A 21,724-nucleotide genomic window follows, 5' to 3' on the forward strand; every position below is an offset into this window, starting at 1 on the left:
AAAATTTTTTTTGGTTATTGTATCAAGTGGGTTAAAAAATTCTGTCAAAAAAAAGTCAAAAGTCAAAAGTCAAAAGTCTGGGTATATAAATATAAATAAAGTACAATGTAGCGACAGAAAGACATTATATCTATCGCTATCTATCGGCAGTTCGCGGGTAGTAGTCGGGTTTCAGTGCTGTTCAACTTTATCTTGTTATGGTAAGTAATTAAAATCAGCGGTGCATAGTTGGGAAGCTGACTTTATTTTAGTCGTCATTGCAACTAACTTCATTTGTGTTGCAACAGTTATTATAGTCTACGGAGCAACAATTGTCGGAAATCCAGTAGTTAGCAGCGACGGGGTTGCCCAGCGAGTAGTTGCTGACGAATGTCGCCAAGTCGAACCTCACCCGCTCGACGCTCACGCTGAAAATATTAAGTAATTTTTATTTATCTAGATGTCATTATTATTTATTTGCACACAAATATTACAGGAAAACAATACAATATCATAAGAAAGTTCACAAAGAGTGCAAAGGCGGCCTTATTGCTAAAGCAATCTTTTACAGGCAAACTTTGGTCAAAGAACCATTGACCAGAGCTGGGGATGGTGAAAGAACTAAGAAGTAAAATTAATAAGCTTAAAAGTACCAACACTATTATACAAAATATAGCTTTAATAGAGCCGTATAGGTTTTCTTGACAGACACGACAGACGGACAGACAGACAACAAAGTGATCTTATAAGGGTTCCGTTTTTCCGTTTGAGGTACGGAACACAAAAAAGCTATTTAAGTGAAGAAAGCGCCTTTACTTTATTAAATCGCGAGAATTGGTATTGATGTCCTTTTCTTGTTGGTATACACCGACAGCGATCCGGTGTGGTCCAGAGCACACTATAGGGGCAGGACCAATATAAGGAGCTAGTGAGAACCCACTTGATGGGACAAACGGTTCCCCTTGTACCCCTTTCACGTTAAGGAATAGACCGATGATGCCAAACCTCAGTAATGACACCAAACGACTCGGAACATCCACTTCTATAAAAGAAGAAAAGATTATTAAGAGTAGTTCTTTCTAACCTACATATCAAAAATTGCGAAACTGGCAGGAGTCGGACCTGTATCTTCTGGGTTCGCGCCCAAAGCTCGAAGTAACGTAAGTATTTTCACTCAGTACTGAAGCGACTGTAATGCCATCTAGTAGCGACATCTTGCAGCTATCGAAACTACTAACTACATAAAAAATTTTCAAAAGAAAAATAAAACCGACTTCAAAAACCAAAAATACTTTTTTATTTTTCTTTTGAAAATTTTTTATTTCACAATTTTTAGTGGCCCCACTGTACTATAATATGCTATGCCCAGTTAAAACCCTACTGTTTACTAAGCTATTACAGTGATCGCGAGCAATTTGCTCTTATCCATTGAGGAGTTCTGTTCTCCATCTCCGAAGATATTCATCAGATCTTCACCAAATTTATATGGGACCACCTGCACAGTATACCCTTTCAAACAAAAAAAAATATTTCCAAATCGGTCCAGGGGTCTTTGAGCAATCGGGGAACATACATAAAAAAAAAAAAAAAATAAAAAAAAAAAAGATCCCGACGAATTGAGAACCTCCTCCTTTTTTGGAAGTCGGTTAAAAAGCCCATATTACAATGCGGCTGTGTAGGTAAAAACACTATCATAAAAATATTAATAAAAGTAGGTTTAGCAGGCACGCGTTTAATCGTAGGTCTGAATCGTCAAAAAAAGTTTCAAGGGTAAAAAATCCGCTTCTTTTTTCATGTATGGGACCCCTTTAAAAAATGATTGAATTGAATTTCTAATTCAACATTCGGTTTTGGGTCAACGTTGTTCACCAAATACCAAAAATTCAGGTTTGTAACTCATTTCGACTACGAGCTAGAGTCGAGACGTGAGTCGAGACGTACGAGCTAGTACGAGACAGGTCAGTCGGACCGTTTTTAGCCTTGGGTACGGAACCCTAAAAAAGGGGGCGCTAGCAATAATAAAAATTCAAAAAAATTCAAAAAAAAAAAAGGACTAGGACAGAATACTTACCAAAGAAGCCAACTGTGTAAGTACCATTCTTAACGTCTGGGAAATCCAAAACAGGTTCAAGTATAGTTTGAAGTGGAGATATACAATTGCCACTTTCAACTGCAACCGATTCAAAGCTCACCTGACGAATACAAAATGAACATTAATAATATAATCCATAATATCCATCCTATAATTACCCTATCCCCGGAAATAAGTATATCGCTCTCTCTCTCTCTGTTACGTTATCCCATACCTACAACTGATAAAGGCAAAAAACCGGCCAAGTGCGAGTCAGACTCGTGCACCGAGGGTTCCGCACTCGTAACTGTAATACGTGTCACTGTTCACAGTAACATTTAAAAGTAGGGTGAGCGATATTTATATATTATAATATATTTCCGTAGTTTGAAGGCAACTTTTCAGTTATAAAGCAGTCAGTACTTACCCCTACTATGCTTTCAGGAGGCGAGGGAAATACTTCAGGAATAATACCATCTATCTGTAATCGTATAGTTAATTGTAGTAGATCATCACCTATATCATCTGTTTCGCAACAGTCCGGGTTGGCTAGCACACAACTCCTTGCTATCATGGCGATACACAGTACAAATAAATTCATTTTGTTTGACTTTTCTGACCGTTTGGCTGAAAAAAACTTTGCGATTTTAGATTTACTACCTTATTTTATAGTTCTGTGGGAAAGACCGCGTGTTCGGCATAATTATAAGGGCAAATACTAAAATACTGGATCAGATATAAAACGAGGTGCTGGTGAACAAAAACCAATATTTCTTTAATCTGGACATTTTTGGCCCAATGAATACGAATCTGAAATTACAAGCAAAACCGTCTGAAACTATAATATATTAAAATAGAGTTCAAAGTTCATGATTTTTATCACTTGATATAAATTCTAAATGATTCAACTCATTTCTAAGCAAAACCTCGATAAATTGGAGAGCCTCGATAGCTCAACGGTTGAGGAGCGGACTGAATTCCGAATTCCGGTTCATTAGTCATGATTAGCATGGCTAATATTCTTTAATTAAAAAAAATGACCTGAAACTGACATTCAAACTTCATTTCAAACATTTCAATAGCTTTCATTCAGTTTTTGTTCCTTGTTTTTCGCCAGCTCCTCAAATTATATTATCTATATTGTATTCGGAAAGTCTGTCGATAATAATGTGATGGTGATGATTTAGAAAGTACTTAATATAAAACAATTACCTACTATGTATGCAATTTCATAATACTTACTTGAGGTGCTAAAATATCTTCTGTATTAGAACGCACCATTCACTTATATGACATTTCAAATTTATTTTAGAACTTAAATATACAGCTCGAAATACCTAATTTATTTCATTATACTGGTTTGAGAAAACAACAACCATAACGCTATCTTTAATGCTGCTAATTTATGAAATTCAATTATTTAAATGATAAGTAGGATTATCGGTTGAGAAATTAAATAATTAAAACAGGTTCGTTTAATCTTAAACGTATACGAGTATGTTTGTGAGCCTGATAAAACGATGTCGTCTAATTAAAATAACTTAATTGTTTTTTTAACAATGTTAAAATATAAGGCTTTCATTTCATTTCATTCCAATATTTAGATGTTCTGTATCTGTCTAATCCAAAGAATCTATCTTCTATCTTATTCTATCTATCTTCCTACCATTATCCCACGCAAAATGTCTTCTTCCATTCGCTTCTACCATCCGCAACGCACGAGTAGGTATATTCATCCCTTTAACACGCATATTTCAATTTTATAATAAACTAGCGACCCGCCCCGGCTTCGCACGGGTGGACATTTATTTTTTAAGCTCTCTCGCGGACTTTTTTGTAGGCATTATTGAGTTCTACAACTTTTCTATAGAAGTCAACCATACATCTCTAACCATTTAGGCAGCGTTCGCGAGAATCGTTAACGTACGGCAGTTTTTTCGACGCCTTACTCCACAATTTTCACTACCACGAAAAATCCTATCTATTTTCCGGGATAAAATATAGCCTATACGGATTCGGAAGAATCCCTCTAAGTAATGGTAAAAGAAATTTTGAAATCGGTCCAGTAGTTTTTGAGCCTATTCAATATAAACATACAAAAATACAAAAATACAAAGGTTTCCTCTTTATAATATTAAGTACAGATAATTTTTTTCAAATTCACTGTATAAGCTTGTATAATTTGGTATTTTCGCTATCCACACTTCTATAATTCCATATCCATACTAATATTATAAATGCGAAAGCGTGTCTGTCTGTCTGCTAGCTTTACACGGCCCAACAGTTTAACCGATTTTGATAGGTACAGAGTTAGCTTTCATCCCGGAAACTAACATAAACAACTTTTTATCCCGAAAAATGGAACAGTTCCTACGGGATTTTTAAAACCCTAAATCCAGGCAGAGTCACGGGCATCAGCTAGTATTCAAATTTTTTCTAATGATATGATTTAATACTCTCTGCATTATATGCCCATACTATACCAGCCTTTTTATGATCAACCCACAAGCTACAGGTTAAAAAAACAGGCCAAGTGCGAGTCGGGTCTCGCTCTTTTAGGGATTCAGGCATATTGGCATATTATATCATTGATTGGTATGACCTAAAAAAACAATCTAAAGGGCACAAACAGTATTTTTTTGCTATGCATTTAGAGACATCTTCTTCTTTGTCGTATCACTCTTGGCAGAGCGGTCGTGGTCATCATGGAGCAACGTTTTTGAGGGCAGATGTTATACGCCTCACGAGCGTTCTCCACTTCTCCCTGCTGGCTGACAGCCTGGTACACTCGTGCAAGGGACCGCCCACAGCAGATTTTTAATTGGTTGGTCCATCGCATGGGCGACCTTCCTCGCCGGCACGACAAGACGCTTTATGGAGTTACTCTCACGCCGGGAGACGTGTCCAAAGAACTTCAATATTCCGAGTTCTTGGAGTGTAGAGACGTTGGTGCGAAATTCGGTCCATGAGACTCCTAGCATCCGCCTCCAGCACCTGCAGAGACATCTATCTATGACAATTTTATTGAACATTCGCTGGAATGTTCCTCATTATCAAAACGTTAGTAGTTATTTTAATAATTTTAATCTTTAGCGTGGCAATACTAAAACGCTGTACCTATCCACACTAATATTATAAAGGAGAAAGTTTGTATGTGTGTGTGTGTATGTTTCTTACTCCTTCACGCAAAAACTACTGGACGGATTGGGCTGAAATTGAGAATGGAGATAGATTATACCCTGGATTAGCACAAAGGCTACTTTTTATCCCGAAAAATCAAAGAGTTCCCACGGGAATTTTAAAAACCTACATCCACGCGAACGAAGTCGCGGGTATCAGCTAGTAGTTTATGATCCTCGCCTATGCCTGTCTCGAAGGGGAAAATTAAACAAGTATTAGTCTGATTCTTAATTTGTGGAATTCTGAAGCTTTTTAATGTTACCAGAGATAAAACAGTTACCAAAAATGAAGGTAATTGAATTGAATATTGGTACCATTATAATATATGTATAAGTATAATAGTACTAATTTTCATTTTAATTTTTAATCACTATTGACCCTATTTTCATTCTTAAAAAAAACAATATAATACCAATATTAATTAGTAATCAACAATAATAATTCAGTCCATGTACAAACGTTATAATCATGTAAATTTGTAACTGGACATCACTGTGCGTTTGGGTCGTCCATGGAAAATAGTACTAATCAGCAATAGAGTCTTGGACTGTAGTAATAAAATGATGTGATGTTTTGTATAACGGTTGTTTATAGGCTAGAGAGAGCAATTAAATAAAAAATCATGGTCATTCTTTATTTTTAACATGACATCACAAGGCGATAGACGACAAGTATTTATCAATTTTTTAACATAAAAATAGAGTAATTACTGCAGGAAAATATTTTTAGCAGCACTTGAGCTGTTATGTAAACAATAGGCTGAGACACTTTTCATAAAACATTCCAAAACTCTATTAGTCTATGTAAAAACGTTCTATGCAAGTTTGTAGCTGGTTCTATGCAACTTTGCTGTTTGGACCGTCCATGGGAAACACCGATGTGTAGAAGTTGCCGGCGACGGGGTCGCAGAGGCTGTAGTTCGCCGCGAAATCTTCCACACAGAACATTAAACGGTCATTTTGTAAACTGTAAACAGAAAGACAAAGAGTATAATAACAGTACACAGGTAACCAGAACGTTAGCAAAAACTTAGCGTTATTATACTACCTTAACAGGGCTCTCTCCGTCACTCGTTTCCACTCGTTTCATACAATCGTAGTTCCAATTTCATTTGAATATTAAGCAACCAAAGTCCATGAAATTTTGCAGACATATTCTAGAAACTAATATCTGTGTCTGTGGTGTTTTAGATTTTTCTAAAAATATGTAGTTTTAAAATTACAGGGGCTTCAAGATTTGTATGAAAATTTTAAGACCGCGTTACTTTGAAACCGAATATTTTAACAGAAATCTGGAAAACCACAGACATAGATATTAGTTTCTAGAATATGTCTGCAAAATTTCATGGACTTAGGTTGCTTAGTATTCAAATGAAATTGGAACTACGATTGTATGAAACGAGTGAAAACGAGTGACGGAGAGAGCCCTCTTAACACAATCCAATGCCAATTTAACTATTTGCCTTATCTTGTTGTTTAGTGATTGAATATTTTTCAAACCCGCATTGCATAACGTGCAAAACTCGGGTCAATGTTCCACCTACGACGCGGCATTGACTTCGAGTGACCTATTTATGGAACATTCTGGACATCTAGCGTCAGTCAAATGTTTTATTTGCAATTTATTGTGAACTTTTAAAAATGCAGGATTTTTTTAAATTTGCTTTTCGTAGTTATTTTTATGTATCCTATCAGTAATCATCAGTACTATTACAGTACAACCAAATTAATAATGCGCATGCAGATCTTCGCTAATTGTCGTATTCCGAATCATTGAATCGTAAGAGCCCTAAACAATGCACTTGCATTTTGCACCTTGTTATAAACAAATAGGAGTCAATATCATGTGTATCATACGACCGTTGCCGAACAGTGACGAACATTTCTATGCGCATTATTAATTTGGTTGTACTGTACCTGTCTTCGTTTTTGCTAGCGTTCTGGTTACACCCTATATGGATAATATTCTGTCCTCTAACCGAATTTCATCCACGGCGGCCATTCTCCGTAGCCAAGTGCGCGATACATACACATATACACAGATACACAGACACACAGATACACACGTCAAACTTATAACACCGCTGTTTTTGGGTCGGGGATTAGTAAAAAATAGGCGATTCATAGGCAAATGTAGGAACATTTGACGCCTGCCAGTGACGTCGAAGCCTAGAAGTATTTTTATAGGTTCCCTGACTCTCGTGAAGTGTGCCTATCTCCAGCATTGGACGTCTATGTGTAATGACGATAACGAGCGATCGATGAATTAAAACTTACCAAGTTAGATTTTCATCTGTGGCATCAATTTCCTCAGCCTGTTTGTATAAAAGCATAATGTATGTATGAGGGCCAGTTCCAGGGATAGGACTGGGTGCAACGTAGGTTGCAATCTCACACGATGACTCCAGGTCCATGTCAACTACGTTCACCCACATCCCCATAAGGTATGAGCGCCATGAAGGATTTTTCGCACAAGGTACGTCTTTATCTGTAAAGAAATCATAATATGGTTCGATTTGTTTAAATACGAATTAGTCAGCTAAAGTGGTAGTGGGCAGGCCACGTCTGCCGCAGAACTGATAGCCGCTGGGGCAGACCAGACGTGTTCTGGAGTGGAGACCGCGTATCAGCAAGCGCAGTGTGGGACGACCTCCAACCCGCTGGACTGACGACCTTAAGAAGGTAGCGGGAAGTGGGTTGATGAGGAAGGCGGAGGATCGTGTGAGATGGCGCGCTCTCGGGAAGGCCTATATCCAGCAGTGGATGTAAACAGGATGATTGATTGATTGATAGCTAAATAGGTACAAGTAGCTAAGTCCACACTTCTCAGTGAATTGACGATAAACCTGATCGCGTATTGATATGGTTCTACTATCAAAATTGTTTTTTTATTTTATTTTAATTAAGATACAAGTAAGCCCGTGATTGCAATCCCACCTGGTGGTAAGTGATGATGCAGTCTAAGATAAAGGGGGCTAACCTGGAAGGGGTGTGGCAGTTTTTTACTAAACCCATACCGCTTTGATTTCTACACGACCTTGTACCGGAACGCTAAAATGCTCGGTGGCACGGTTTGCTGGTAGGGTGGTAACTAGCCATGGCCGAAACCTCCCACCAGGCCAGACCAGAGAATTAGAGATTATGGAATACGGGCAAATGATTCCAGTTAACTCATTAGGCAAATTAACTGGCCACATTATTTGCGATACGACGAATGTTTTATGTTTGGCGAATTTTTAAATAGGTTTGGCGAATCGGCCGATTGGCGGATATGACATGCCGTGACAGCGAATAGTTCTTCCTATTGTGAATTAGAAATGTTCCGGAAGAACAACGAATACCCGCTGGAATTTAAAAAAAAAAACCTATATTCACGCCAGCCATTCGGGTTAGACCGAGCAATGTGCAGAACAATACAATTGCCGCTTACTACATAATAGGGTCTTGGACTGTGTTAAGAGGGGTCTCTCCGTCACTCGCTCCATACAAATGTAGTTCGTCTCTCATTGGAATAGTAACCTGTCATACTCAATGGAATTTTGTAGAAACGTTTCGGGAACTAATATCTATGGCTGTGGTTTTCCAGATTTCCGTCAAAATATTCGGTTTCAAAGTTACGTGGTCTTAAAAGTTCACATACAAATCTTTGAGCATCTGTAATTTTAAAACTACATATTTTTAGAAAAATCTAAAATACCACTGTCATAGATATTAGTTTCTAGAATATGTCTGCAAAATTTCATGGACTTTGGTTGCTTAATATTCAAATGAAATTGGGGCTACGAACCCTAAAAACTTACCAAATATCATGAACGTATAAAAGCAGCCTGGCTCCACGTCATACTCAAGAGTAGGCAGCTCGATCCCGTCTCCAGCGAACATATCAGTTCCTAAATTTATTTCGTTTTCACCATACCATGCCTGTAAAAAGATTTTTATAACTAGCTGGTCCTTGCACCTCCCATGGCCCCACCAACCTCTCAGTTATATGGGCCGAATCGCAGGCGAGCCTCGCGGTATTTGTTCTTGACGTGGTTGCCCCCCGTTTTCTTGTTCCCTACAAGTTATTTACCTACTAGCTGGCCCATCTTGACTTTGCTCATCAAAATTCATCCTCATCTTTATGATAAACACAGGTTTAACACACAGGTTCAAAAAATCTATTAAAAATATGCTCCTGAGAAAAGCATATTATACAATCGAAGATTATGTAAATGATAAAAGAGCGTGCATTTGACCTGCAATTCGATCCAGCAATGCGCGGGACTTCAATTGCTTTTATACATGGCATAATATTGTATATCAAATATTTGAATAGAGCAACCGCCGAGTTTCTTGCTGGTTCTTCTCGGTAGGAAAGGCATTCCGAACCAGTGGTAGATGCTTTTGACGATTCAAAAGAACTTGTAAAAGTCTAATTGAATAAAAATATTTTGAATTTAAAATCATCTCCAGCCCACGGGTTCCCTCTCAGAATGAGAAGGGTTCCGCTATGCTGGCCCAGTGCGTAAAGTTCCATGAACCTAATATTAATATAGGATATATTAATATTAGGTTCATGGAACTTTACCCGAGCACTATAATATATCATACAAGATGATGCCCGCGACTCCGTAGACGTGGATTTAGATTACTATTTTTAATCCAGTGGGAACTTTTTAATTTCCCGGTATAAAAATTTAACCATCTCGATTTCTGGGACGCAAGCTACCTCTGTGCCAATTTTTTTAAGTCGGTTAAATAAAATGCATACACAGACTGCTAAAATCATAACACTTCCTTTTGGCTTTACCGTAATCGGGTAAAAAGTAGCCTGCGTCCGTCCCCGGGTTGTAAACTAACTTTGTAGGTACCTCATCAAAATCGGTTAAACTGTTGGGCCGTGAAAAGCTATCAGATAGAAAAACACACAGACATACAGACAGGCAGATAGGTACACTTTCGCTTTTATAATATTAGTTTGGATTTGATATGTTCGAGAATTTTTTTTTTTTAAAGAATATTAGCCATGTTAAATGACTAATATTCCCCTTTCCTCTCCAACTAAGCGTCAGGCTTGTGCTAGGAGTAGGTACGACAATAGTGCAACGGGCGGGGTTTGAACCGTCGACCTTTCGGTTTTCAGTCCACTCCTTTACCGGTTGAATTATCTAGGTTATCAATGAATGTAAATTTAAACACAGCCAAACTCATGAACCTTTAGTATCGAGGAAGCGTACTTACTCCAAGAAATTGTTCTGGTGCTGTGGCGATGACTTCGGGTACTATATCAGCGTCACTGAATGCTTTAACAACGGAATTTTTTCTACGTTGCCGGTAAGATTTTTGGAGTTCAACTTCAGCCGCCAATGTAACTACTGCTATGCAAGCGATAAGCAGTTTCATCGTTGTGTTTAAACGATTGATCCAAGAAGTAGGTAACTGTAAATATTTGCAATATTTAATTGTGCAAAAAAAAAATTTTTTTATAATACAATTTCATATAAGTAGATGAAATAACTAATACCGAAATTTATTCATACTACTAACGACATTCTATTACAATTCTAACAAACACTTACCTTAAAGTGTGCTTTGCCAGTAAATATTCGGTTGAGTACACGCAATTTATATTAAGTGTTTAGTATAGAGATAATTAAAATTGAGTTTATCAAAGACGTCACATATACACTAATATAATAGTCTACTTTTAGTGTTCCGTGCTTGAAAAGAAAAATGGGACCTTTAGGAAGTCACCGTGAGGACTGTCTTTCCAATCATGGAAATATTGCTATTATTTAGTTGTTCTTAAATAATATAGCAATTGGGATGATGCCTATAACCATACTAATATTATAAATGCGAAAGTGTGTCTGTCTGTCTGTCTGTCTGCTACGCTTTCACGGCTCAACCGCTGAACCGATTTTAATGAAATTTGGTACCAACTTAGGATATTTTCCGGGCTACTTGTCAGAAATGAATTATTATTTCTTAGTAATTATTAAATACAGGGTATTCCAAAGTTGGTAAAATCAACGTAGTGTACGTTTGGTAGTTTCAAGTTTGTAAACTTTGTAAAGTAAAGTAACTTGTAAAGTATTTTAAATTATCGATTTAACTAAAAAAAGTACGGCAAATTACGTTAAATTTTTATGACGTCACATCTATGTATTTCATACAAGCTCCCATATTAAGCGAGCGGTTTGACGTTTCATGAAATTCGCTGATTTGACTAGTAGTGATCATCTCTTTTAAATTATGACCTCTATCGGGCGGCACTCATGATACCTACTCAAATAAAAGAAACCGGCCAAGTGCGAGTCAGATTCGCGCACCGAGGGTTCTGTACTCAGATATTTTTTTCTACATTTTGCATGATAAATCAAAAACTATTATTATTGGCAGACTTCATACACTTTTGAGAATATTACGGAGGTCTTTAGGCATGTAGATTTCTTTACGATGTTTTCCTTTCCGTTAAAGCAAGGAATATTTAATTGCTTGAAACACCCGAAGATGCGTGCCCAGGATCGAACCTCCGAGCTACCGAATACAAGGCCGACATCTTAACCACTGGGCTATCACCGAATATCACTTTCTAACATAGATCATAGGTGTTCTGTGCTTTTTTTTCTCTCTCTCGTCTGGCTTTACCAAGATTAGCCAATGTCAAGTTTGTAGTTATTTGTAGTTGTTTGTAGTTATTTGTAGTTGTTTGTGTTATCACGTCGGGGTCACCACTGTGGGGTTCTAGTTCAGGGTTGGACCACAGTTGGGATTGATAATTAAAGACTTGTTGACTTGTCAGCGTGTTTCCTTTATTCACTATTCTTACGTGTTCGACCCACGGTCGGTAGGTGGGGACTGGCTAGCGTCGCGCATCAGCCCACAAGTCACGCGATGCGTTTCTGCTTAGTCAGCCCCTACAGTAGCAAGTTGGTTAAACTATACAAGTATGGACCCCGTCTGTGCCGGCGCTCACCGACATACGCACGGCACCCGGCCTTAGAGCGCTTTCCAGTCAGTTTTAACTAAAAAAACACACCAAAAAGGCAGAGCACGCCCGCCAGCTAACACCAACACAGACGAAGTCCTCTGTGCTTTTTAATATATTGTTCTAATTAGTTGATGATACCTGCCTCAGTGTAGATTATATTTTATTCATGCAAATAAGTTAAAGAACCCATTAATTAAAAACGAATGTTAATGTTTTTCTTTCTATGTTCTATGTTTGAATTTATGTTTTCTTAACTTTATTATTTTATATACTCTAATTCCACGGAAGGAAGTCAGTAGGAAGGATCTCTCTGTTACGTAATCCCATACAAAGGTAGCGGCAAAAATCTCATAAGGCGCTGACCATTTCGAGTCGCCGACTAATGACAAATGAAACTACCTATGTTTTCTAATCGAACTTCGAATGTTTTTGAAATCAATTTCGAATTGGATTTCGAATGCTTTTGAAAATATGTTTGTGATTGGTTAGTGACTCATGTTGGTTAGCGCCCACCTAGTTTTTTGCCTCTATCATTTGTATGGAATTACCTAACAGAGAAGGCGCTATTATAACTTCTTTCCGCGGATAGGGTATAACTGAAGTACTTAATAAATGTTGGTTATTTTTCATATCAACTATAATAATATAATTATTACCTGATATTTATAGGTCCATGTACCCTAAATGTACCCTAATGTGTAATGTAAAAAGCTTAGGGTGTCGAAGTATTTTTTTGTGCTCATTATATTTATTCCTTTTGAATGGCGCGAAAATATCTCAGCTAATCGTGATAGCGCGTCCGCCTTTTATTGTTTACTTGATGATGCCCGCAACTCCACGTCCGGATTGAGGTTTTTTGAAAAACCCCGTGGGAACTCTTTGGTTTTCCGGGATAAAAAGGTGCCTATGTTAATTTTCGGGATACAAGCTACCGCTGTACCACATAAAATAAATCTGTAAAACGGATGGGCCTTTAAGAATCCTGTGGGAATTCTTTGATTTTCCGAGATAAAAGCCTATGTCCATCTCCGGGATATAAGCTAACTCTACACCAAATTTCATCAAAATCGGTTGCACTGTTAGGCGGATAGACACACTTTCGCATTTATGATATTAAAAATATAATATTCTAGAGGATGCCCGCGACTTCGTCCGCGTGGATTTAGGTTTCTAAAGATCCCGTGGGAACTGTTTGATTTTTCAGGATAAAAAGTTGCCATATGTCAATTACAGCGACGTAAGCTACCTATGTACTAAATTTCATACAAATGGGTTCAGCGGATGGGTTTTTAGGAATCCCGTGGGAACTGTTTGATTTTCCGGGATAATCCCTTCCTGGGGCGCAAGCTATATTTGTACCTTTCATTCAAATCAGTTAAACGGATGGACCGTGAAAAGATAGCAGACGGACAGACAGACATATATTTACACACTTTTGGTACGCGTCAGGTTGAGATGGCAATGGGGGGAAGGGACTCCCCGCACACTCGCACAGCTACCGCGCTAATCCCGTTCGGGATAGCGCGGGTGACGTGCGGGTGTGCGGGGCGTACCCCCGCCTCATACCCCGATTGCCATCTCGGCATGTCGCGTACTATGGAGTACTATGGACTATGGATTATAATAGCATGCAGCACTGTGTTGCTCTGGCGTAAAACGGCCTTAAGGGCCACAATAAAAGGAATTCCCAAAGAAAAATGCAGAAATAAATGAACAGGATTAATATATTTTATTTCAATAACCAATAAACATTGCTTTTACAATTTTCCCTAATATTTTTAGTATAAACAAAACACCAGAGGGCTTAGTGTAACTTTTCAACCAAACTAACATAACGCGATGGTCTGTTATAATGCGACCAATCTAAGAATAGGAATAACTTTTCACGATATTGTCATAGGCATTCCGAACCAGAACCATAACAGCCGAGTTTCTTGCTGGTTCTACGAAATCTGTCAAATAACAGTTTTCAAATTTCATTGAGTTTGATTGGACATTAGTCAATTTTTTTTGTTTTTTTTTTTCAATATAGACTTGGCGACAATTGTGCTTAGTAAAAAGCAAGGATGAGGACTCTTGCTTCGAAGGTATTTAGGTTGTACACATACGAGAACCAAACCACGTTTGTATACAGGGTGTTTGGTAATTAGTATATAATGACGACACGTACCTATGCTACTTTGATCTGATAAATACAATGCTGAAGTAAAATGACGAAATAAAATTACAAAAATTTCCATAAAATTTTTTAATTTTTTTTTATGACCAAGTTTTCATGGCCCTAATGTGCCCTAACTCACTGAGATCGTTGGCCTCGGCCTATCTAAAGATGGCCAACGATCTCAGTAAGTAAGGGCACGTTAGGGCCATGAAAACTTTGTGATATTTTTTTTTAAATTTTGTATGGAAATTTTTATAATTTTATTTCGTCATTATACTTCAGCATTGTGTTTATCAGATCAAAGTAGCATGGGTACGTGTCGTCATTATATACTAATTACCAAACACCCTGTATAAAGCTCTGGGATGCGCGCTAGGGAAACTTTTCTTAACATAACTCCAGTGTCACGTTTTTTGGCTGAAAACTTACACTCAGGGCCCTGATTGATTAGTAAGGTTCCTCAGGAAGTTATGCCATTGATCCAATATCAGCAATGCTGTAGTAATTGGCGGCTATTGGATCGGGAAGATTTAAATCATCTCTGAACTGACAGGGGGCGACTCCTGTACTGCAGACGCTGTAAAATGGATAGATATATTAAGTGTTACTTAAAAATTGATCCAGTGCCCGTCGGTGGTTTTTTTGGACTCCATAAAACTCGCATGTAAAAGTTTTTTGCTTAGTAAATTTTCATTTCATTTTTAAATTTTCTTGGCGGCCATTTTGAAATTTTTAATATTTGTCTGTTCTAAAATTAACTAAATTATTTTATCAAATTTGTAGCGGTTGCCACATTCGCAAGAAGATATCGCTTCTATACTCAATCAATCAACAACGCTCGAAACACGAACCCTAGCCTGATAACTCACGACCTACGCCTAGATGGCAGCACGGGTAGCTTAATTGGCATACAAGGAGAAACATGCAACTTCCAATCGCATTGACAGAGCGTTTACCAGATTGCACTATATATAGGAGTTTCGACGCACAACCGTTGGCCCAGCTGGCGCTACCGAGCACAACACCGCTCGGTTGGGAAATTTCCCTATTGGTACGGTCGAGCACACAGCCACGCTCCCGTACAAATTTAGAAACCAATAAGACTTTGATAATAACTAAATGGGATAACAATAACTAAGTTCACATAGAGAGCGAGCCAGCGCGTGCCAGACCTTCTGTATTTTTTATAAGCTGAAGGTTTCTAGGCGTATTGCCCCCAACACAGGGGGGATCGATCAGCGACTATGAAGTTTGCATCATGATGGCTTTAGGAGATAACAGGTAATAAAGGTGTAAAAAATCTTATGTCATAACATAAAGTCTAATTTTTGTATATTCTCATCGAAATAGTATCAGAAATCACGTCATGCATTGCCAGATACTTAGAATTGTGGCAAACCCCTACCAGACACCCTTAGACTTTAATTTTAAGGGTGTACCGACTTTGGTGACTTTTCGTTCTACGGGGTCGATATTAGTTAGGTAGGTATGTAAAAACTATGAGATAAAAAAATATTATGTTTAAAATAAGAACTTACTCAGCGGCTTGTTCGGGATCAATTCTTTGCTCTTGTAGATATACAACGGCAATACACTGTTTCATTCCAGCTCCAGGAATTAGGGTAGGAGGTCTGTATGCCTTCTGACAACATGACAGGTCTAAGGTGCTGTCTAGGTTGACGCACGATACCAAAGTTTCGGCATCATAACCATATTGAGGTATATACTCTTCTTCTGGAGGTTCTTCTGCATATCCTTCTTGGGTCTCATAAGGATACTTTTCGTATTCCTCTTCAGCATTTCCAGGTTCCCCTTCACAATTCTCTACAGAAGTCTGGTTAAGATAGTCTTCGTAGGCGCCTAGCAGTAAACAAGTGGAAATGAAAACAAATCATTCAAATGAGAGTCGGACTCGCGCATGAAAGGTTCCGTATCTCTTATACCTCGTATAAGAAATAATTACTTTTTAATTGTTTTTAATTATCGTGGCGGCCATTTTAATTTTTTTATTATATGTTGTTGTAGCAACAGTAAAAATACTCATTTTTCGAACTATGTTTTTTTTTTTTTAAATATCAAAATAGGGCATGTTCGGGAAGTCTGCTTTTGATACAGCGAAAAACCACTCAGGTTTACATGATGTGTCTCTTTATAAAAAAATTTCAAAAGAAAAATAAAACCGACTTCAAAAACGACAAACACTAAAAAGTAAAAAATAACTTTTGTTTAGCTACACGTGTAATGCACCTAGGTATGAAGTCGGGCGAGCTTCACTCTTGGATTTCTAATTTTGTTTTAATATGCTCGCTCGACTTCATACCTAGGTGCATTACACGTGTAGCTAAACAAAAGTTATTTTTTACTTTTTAGTGTTTGTCGTTTTTGAAGTCGGTTTTATTTTTCTTTTGAAAATTTTTTATTTCACAATTTTTAGTGGCCCCACTGTACTATAATATGCTGTGCCCAGTTAAAACCCTACTGTTTACTAAGCTATTACACTGATCGCGAGCAATTTGCTCCTATCCATTGAGGAGTTCTGTTCTCCATCTCCGAAGACATTCATCAGATCTTCACCAAATTTATATGGGACCACCTGCACAGTATACCCTTTCAAACAAAAAAAAAAAAATTTCCAAATCGGTCCAGGGGTCTTTGAGTAATCGGGGAACATACATAAAAAATAAAAAAAAAAAAAAAAAGATCCCGACGAATTGAGAACCTCCTCCTTTTTTGGAAGTCGGTTAAAAACAGGAGTGAATAGGCATCTTCTAGGTAAACGCGTCCCATCTTAGGCCACGTCATCACTTTCCATCAGGTGTGATTGTGGTCAAGCGGTTCTTTATAGTGAATACAAAACATAAACAAAATAATTTACATTATATATAGAAACACTAGATAATATTACGAGATTTATTTGATTCATAAAATGGGGTTCGTTATTTGTTAATAAAATAGGATTTTAACTTGTATTTAAAATTAACTTCGAGATGTCCAATTCTAAATTTATTATGTAAAAACTATTCAGAAATAAAAAATACCCGACTGAGTTTGTTGTGGGCTCTTCTCAGACTTGGGTGCGTTTGGAACCCTCATAGTTTTAGTTTTAAGTTAACGTAATTAATTATCACCTCTGTTACACCATATATCATTGTTTGACAATCAGAAAGTGTACAATAGTACATAGTATAGTATGTAAACTTTAAGGTTCAGAATGCTGTTCCTACCGAGAAGAGCCACCAAGAAACTCGGTGGTTGCTCTTTTCAAGTCTTCAATTTACAATAATGTGCCATACTATACCTACAAGCAATTGCAGCCCGCGCATTGCTGGAGCGAGTCAAATCCATGCTTTTTATCATTTACATGATCTTCGATTGTATAGTATGCTTTTTCCAGGGGCATACTTTTAATCGATTTTTTAGACTTGTGTAAATGTAAGTCTAAAATTCACTGCGTTATTTTATTATAAGAAGAATAAATTAATTAATACTCACAAACTATAATTACAGCATAATAGCAGCCGTCGGTATTTGCAGTATTTTGTAATGTAAGTTCCGGCGTAGCGGTTAACCAATCAGGGCTAACAACAGATCCTAAACTTGCCTCATTTTCTCCCAGATATATCTGTAAAAGTCATTTATTAGTCACATTACTAAATAATTCCTCCCCCAATAAAGGCACGACGAAAAAGGTACCCATCGTACAAAATATTTTAATACTATTATGCACTGCAAGTTACTAAACTAATTATTATATGTTCATGAGCACATTTTTTAATGTATCCACAAATTCACGGTTTCCGGATTGTTTATTTTACTTGTGCTATAAAGACCTACCTATCTGCCAAATTTCATGATTCGAGGTAAACGGTCAACCCTATAGGTTTTTCTTGATAGACATGACAGACAGACAACGAAGTGATCCAATAAAGGCTCCTTTAAAAAAAAAAACCATTTTTTTTTGTTGTCTTTTGAGGTCCGATACCCTAAAATGATAGATCGCTTGCGTAATTTCTATCAGAGAGAACATATCTCTAGTGGGCATCTTCTATAATATTAATAACTAGCTGATACCCGCGACTTCGTTCGCGTGGATGTAGGTTTTTTAAAATTCCCGTGAAAACTCTTTGATTTTCCGGGATAAAAAGTAGCCTATGTGCTAATTCAGGGTATAATCTATCTACATTCTAAATTTCAGCCCAATCCGTCCAGTAGCTTTTGCGTGAAGGAGTAACAAACATACACACACACACACACACACACACACACACACATACAAACTTTCTCATTTATAATATTAGTGTGATATCTCTTACGTAGTAATTGTCTAGTCGCCGTTGGGATTGGCCTTCGTGGCCGAAATTCGGCCTGGAGAACTTCTTATCTCTATCCGCGGTAAAAGTTAGTATAGCGCTCTCTGTAACGTAATCCCATACAAATGATAGAAACAAAAATTCAGTGGGCTTTAACCATTTTTTGTCACCAACCGCTCACAAACATGTTTTCAAAAAATATTTGAAATTCAATTGGAAAATGTTTTCAAAAGACATTCCAAAAATTTGAAAATGTAGTTTTGTTTGTGATGAGTCGGTGACTCGAGAGCGCCATACTAACTTCTTTCTATATAATATAAAGTGACTTCATACTTACTTCAACTAAATCGTCCGGTGGTGCGCAAAGGAAATTGCATGGGAATACACTTCCAAGCTCATCTGCATAACTAACTCTTTTGCGCCTTGTACCTCTTCTTAGCTCTACATTCGACATTAGCAGAGCTATTGCTACACAAGCGAATAACCATTTCATGATGGAGTTTCTTGGACTGGTCTACGAATAACTGAAAAATATACGAGGATGTTATTTGAGAGTGATCGGTCGTAGGCTTCTATTCTACTAGCTGACGCCCGCGACTTCGTCCGCGTGGAAGTAGGTTTTTCGAAATCCCGGGAGAACTCTTTGGTTTTCCAGGATAAATAGTAGCCTATGTGCTAAACCAGGATATTATCTATCTCCATACCGAATTTCAGCCAAATCCGTTCAGTGGTTTTTGCGTGAAGGAGTAACAAACATACACACACACATAGAAACTTTCGTCTTTATAATATTAGTGTGAAGTGTGATCCACGGAAATAACTCAGTATAAGGCTCTCACTGTAACGTAGTTCCAAACAAATGATAGAGACAAAAATCTCTGCGGGCGTTATTCATTTTGAGCCACCAACCAATCACAAACGAAACTATGGCTTCGAATTGAATTTCGAAAGTTGTCCGTTTTAGACCATTTTTGTGACGTGGGCTATCTCACAAACTAAACTTGTTAGGATTTTTTTTTAAAGAATATTATTCATGCTAATCATGACTAATACTTCTCTTTCCCCTCTAATCAAGCGTAAAGCTTGTGCCAGGAGTGGGTACGACAATAGTGCAACGGGTGGGGTTTGAACTGCCGACTTTCGGAATTGAGTCCGCTCCTCAACCGTTGAGCTATCGAGGCTCAAAATATATGAGGCGCAATATGGAATTTCGGTATATTATTTACTGTATTTAAACAATAAATACTGAAAAGAACGATTTATAAAATAGTTTGTAGGCTGTGATCAAGACAAACACATTTTTTTTTTGGGTTTTTCATTCACGGTTTATTGCGGTAAACCGTTAGCTTGGAAAGAATTAATATTTCATACACCCAAAATACGAAGTTTTATTATTATAATTTTTCTATGCATTTGAATTATTTTCATAATCAAAATTTAGAAGGGGAAGGTTATGGTGCAGAAAGACTAACTTTTCTGCATTTTTAGGAAGTAGTTTACTTCTTTTTTTCTAATACCGAATACTTTTGCCTAATATTCGGCTATTCGGCCGAATATTCGGTATTCGGTATACTGCCGAATATACTATTCGTTGCAAGTATAATATATACCTATCACAAGATAAAGTTGAAAACTAAAACCCGACTGCGATCGTCTTAATAAACGCTGAAATATTATAGTAAAATTGTTTTTCTGTCGCTTGGTATATTTTAATGTTGTAGTACATTTATATTTATGAACTCAGAATTTTCTCCTCTTTCATTTGACACCCCACTCGATACAATAGCAAAAAAAATATTTTGGAGACCCCACTTTTTTCATTTAACATCCGTTAGGTCAATTTTTTTCGTATAAAATGAAGCCTATGTCACCCGGACCTTTACGACGAATCGATTGACACCTCATTCATCAAAATCGGCCCCGTAGTTTAGGCGCTACGGTGGAACACACGGAATCTGGATACAAACATACACATCCACATACATACATACATACATAGACTGTTAAAATCATAATCCTTCCTTTTGGCTTTGCCGCAGCCGGGTAAAAAGTAACACGAAGATATAATAATATTATGTATGTATATTGTAGAGTATGATAATAATAAATAATATTGCTCTTACACTTACCAGAAAATTTTCTTTGTTAATCAAATTCGATTGAATTCAAACATTTTATACCAATTGCAATCGCAAAATTTTATTGTTATTTATTGCAAATGGTTGAAAATGAGTTCATGTAAATTTTGAATATCAGCCAAATTTATTAATTTAGCAAGCTCTTATCATTAGCTATGATAAGAGCTTGCTAAATTAATAAAATTATTATAATTACACTAGTAGTTCCCGCAACTTCGTCCGTCTGATATGCGCACTCTGGGATAATGTAGCTATAAAACGCGACAGGTTGAAATGGCAATCAGACACACACACACACACACACACACACACACAGACCCGCATAGGCCCGCGCTAATCCAATGCGAGCAAGTGTAGGTGACGTGTGGGTGTGTGGTACGTCACCCCGCCTCATATTCCGGTTGCCATCTCAACCTGTCGCAGACTATAGCTATCAGCACAATGTTATCAGTGAAAGAATTTTTAGAATCGGATCATTAGTTCCGGAGATGACATATTGTAGCATTTTGTGTTTTCAATAGAGCTGATAGATTCAGGAGAAGAGCCGACAAGCTTTCCTCAATTTATCTGCTTTCCAAAGCATGAACCCTCAGTGCGCGAGTCTGACTCGCACTTGGCCGGTTTTTTTTAAAGAGATCTTTTATTCATCACATTCAAAATCGAATGAACCTATACTAACATTCGCTACAAACACTTGGTTTGAATTTTGAAAGTGATTTTAACTGTTTGAAAAGTTAGATTGAATAAACATTATTTTATTTATCTATTTATCTGAGCTGAGGAAAGGTAACAAAAGACAGAAAGACACTTTCGCATTTTATAATAATGTTAACAGGCCAAAATTATATGGATCAACAAAGTAATTAGAAATAACTAAACAACTAAGTAGAATACCATTGAACTTTTATCT

At 37.3% G+C, this 21,724-nt stretch overlaps 2 protein-coding genes across 2 annotated transcripts; both read right to left on the reverse strand.

The window, feature by feature from the left end:
• Positions 1 to 247: 247 nt before the first annotated feature.
• LOC123875877 (OV-16 antigen-like) lies at positions 248 to 2,624 on the reverse strand. Its single transcript, XM_045921941.1, has 4 exons — positions 2,478 to 2,624; positions 2,051 to 2,171; positions 796 to 1,021; positions 248 to 407 (listed from the first exon to the last, which is right to left on the reverse strand). The coding sequence occupies exons 1-4, from the start codon at positions 2,622 to 2,624 to the stop codon at positions 248 to 250; spliced, it is 654 nt and encodes a 217-aa protein (XP_045777897.1).
• Positions 2,625 to 5,910: 3,286 nt separating this feature from the next.
• Positions 5,911 to 10,820, reverse strand: LOC123875543 (protein D2-like). Its single transcript, XM_045921427.1, has 5 exons — positions 10,791 to 10,820; positions 10,453 to 10,650; positions 9,030 to 9,150; positions 7,507 to 7,717; positions 5,911 to 6,196 (listed from the first exon to the last, which is right to left on the reverse strand). The coding sequence occupies exons 2-5, from the start codon at positions 10,612 to 10,614 to the stop codon at positions 6,067 to 6,069; spliced, it is 624 nt and encodes a 207-aa protein (XP_045777383.1). The 5' UTR covers positions 10,615 to 10,650; positions 10,791 to 10,820; the 3' UTR covers positions 5,911 to 6,066.
• Between the last annotated feature and the right edge of the window lie 10,904 nt (positions 10,821 to 21,724).

This window comes from Maniola jurtina, chromosome 20, assembly GCF_905333055.1.
Source record: "Maniola jurtina chromosome 20, ilManJurt1.1, whole genome shotgun sequence".
Classification (NCBI taxonomy): Eukaryota; Metazoa; Arthropoda; class Insecta; order Lepidoptera; family Nymphalidae; genus Maniola; species Maniola jurtina.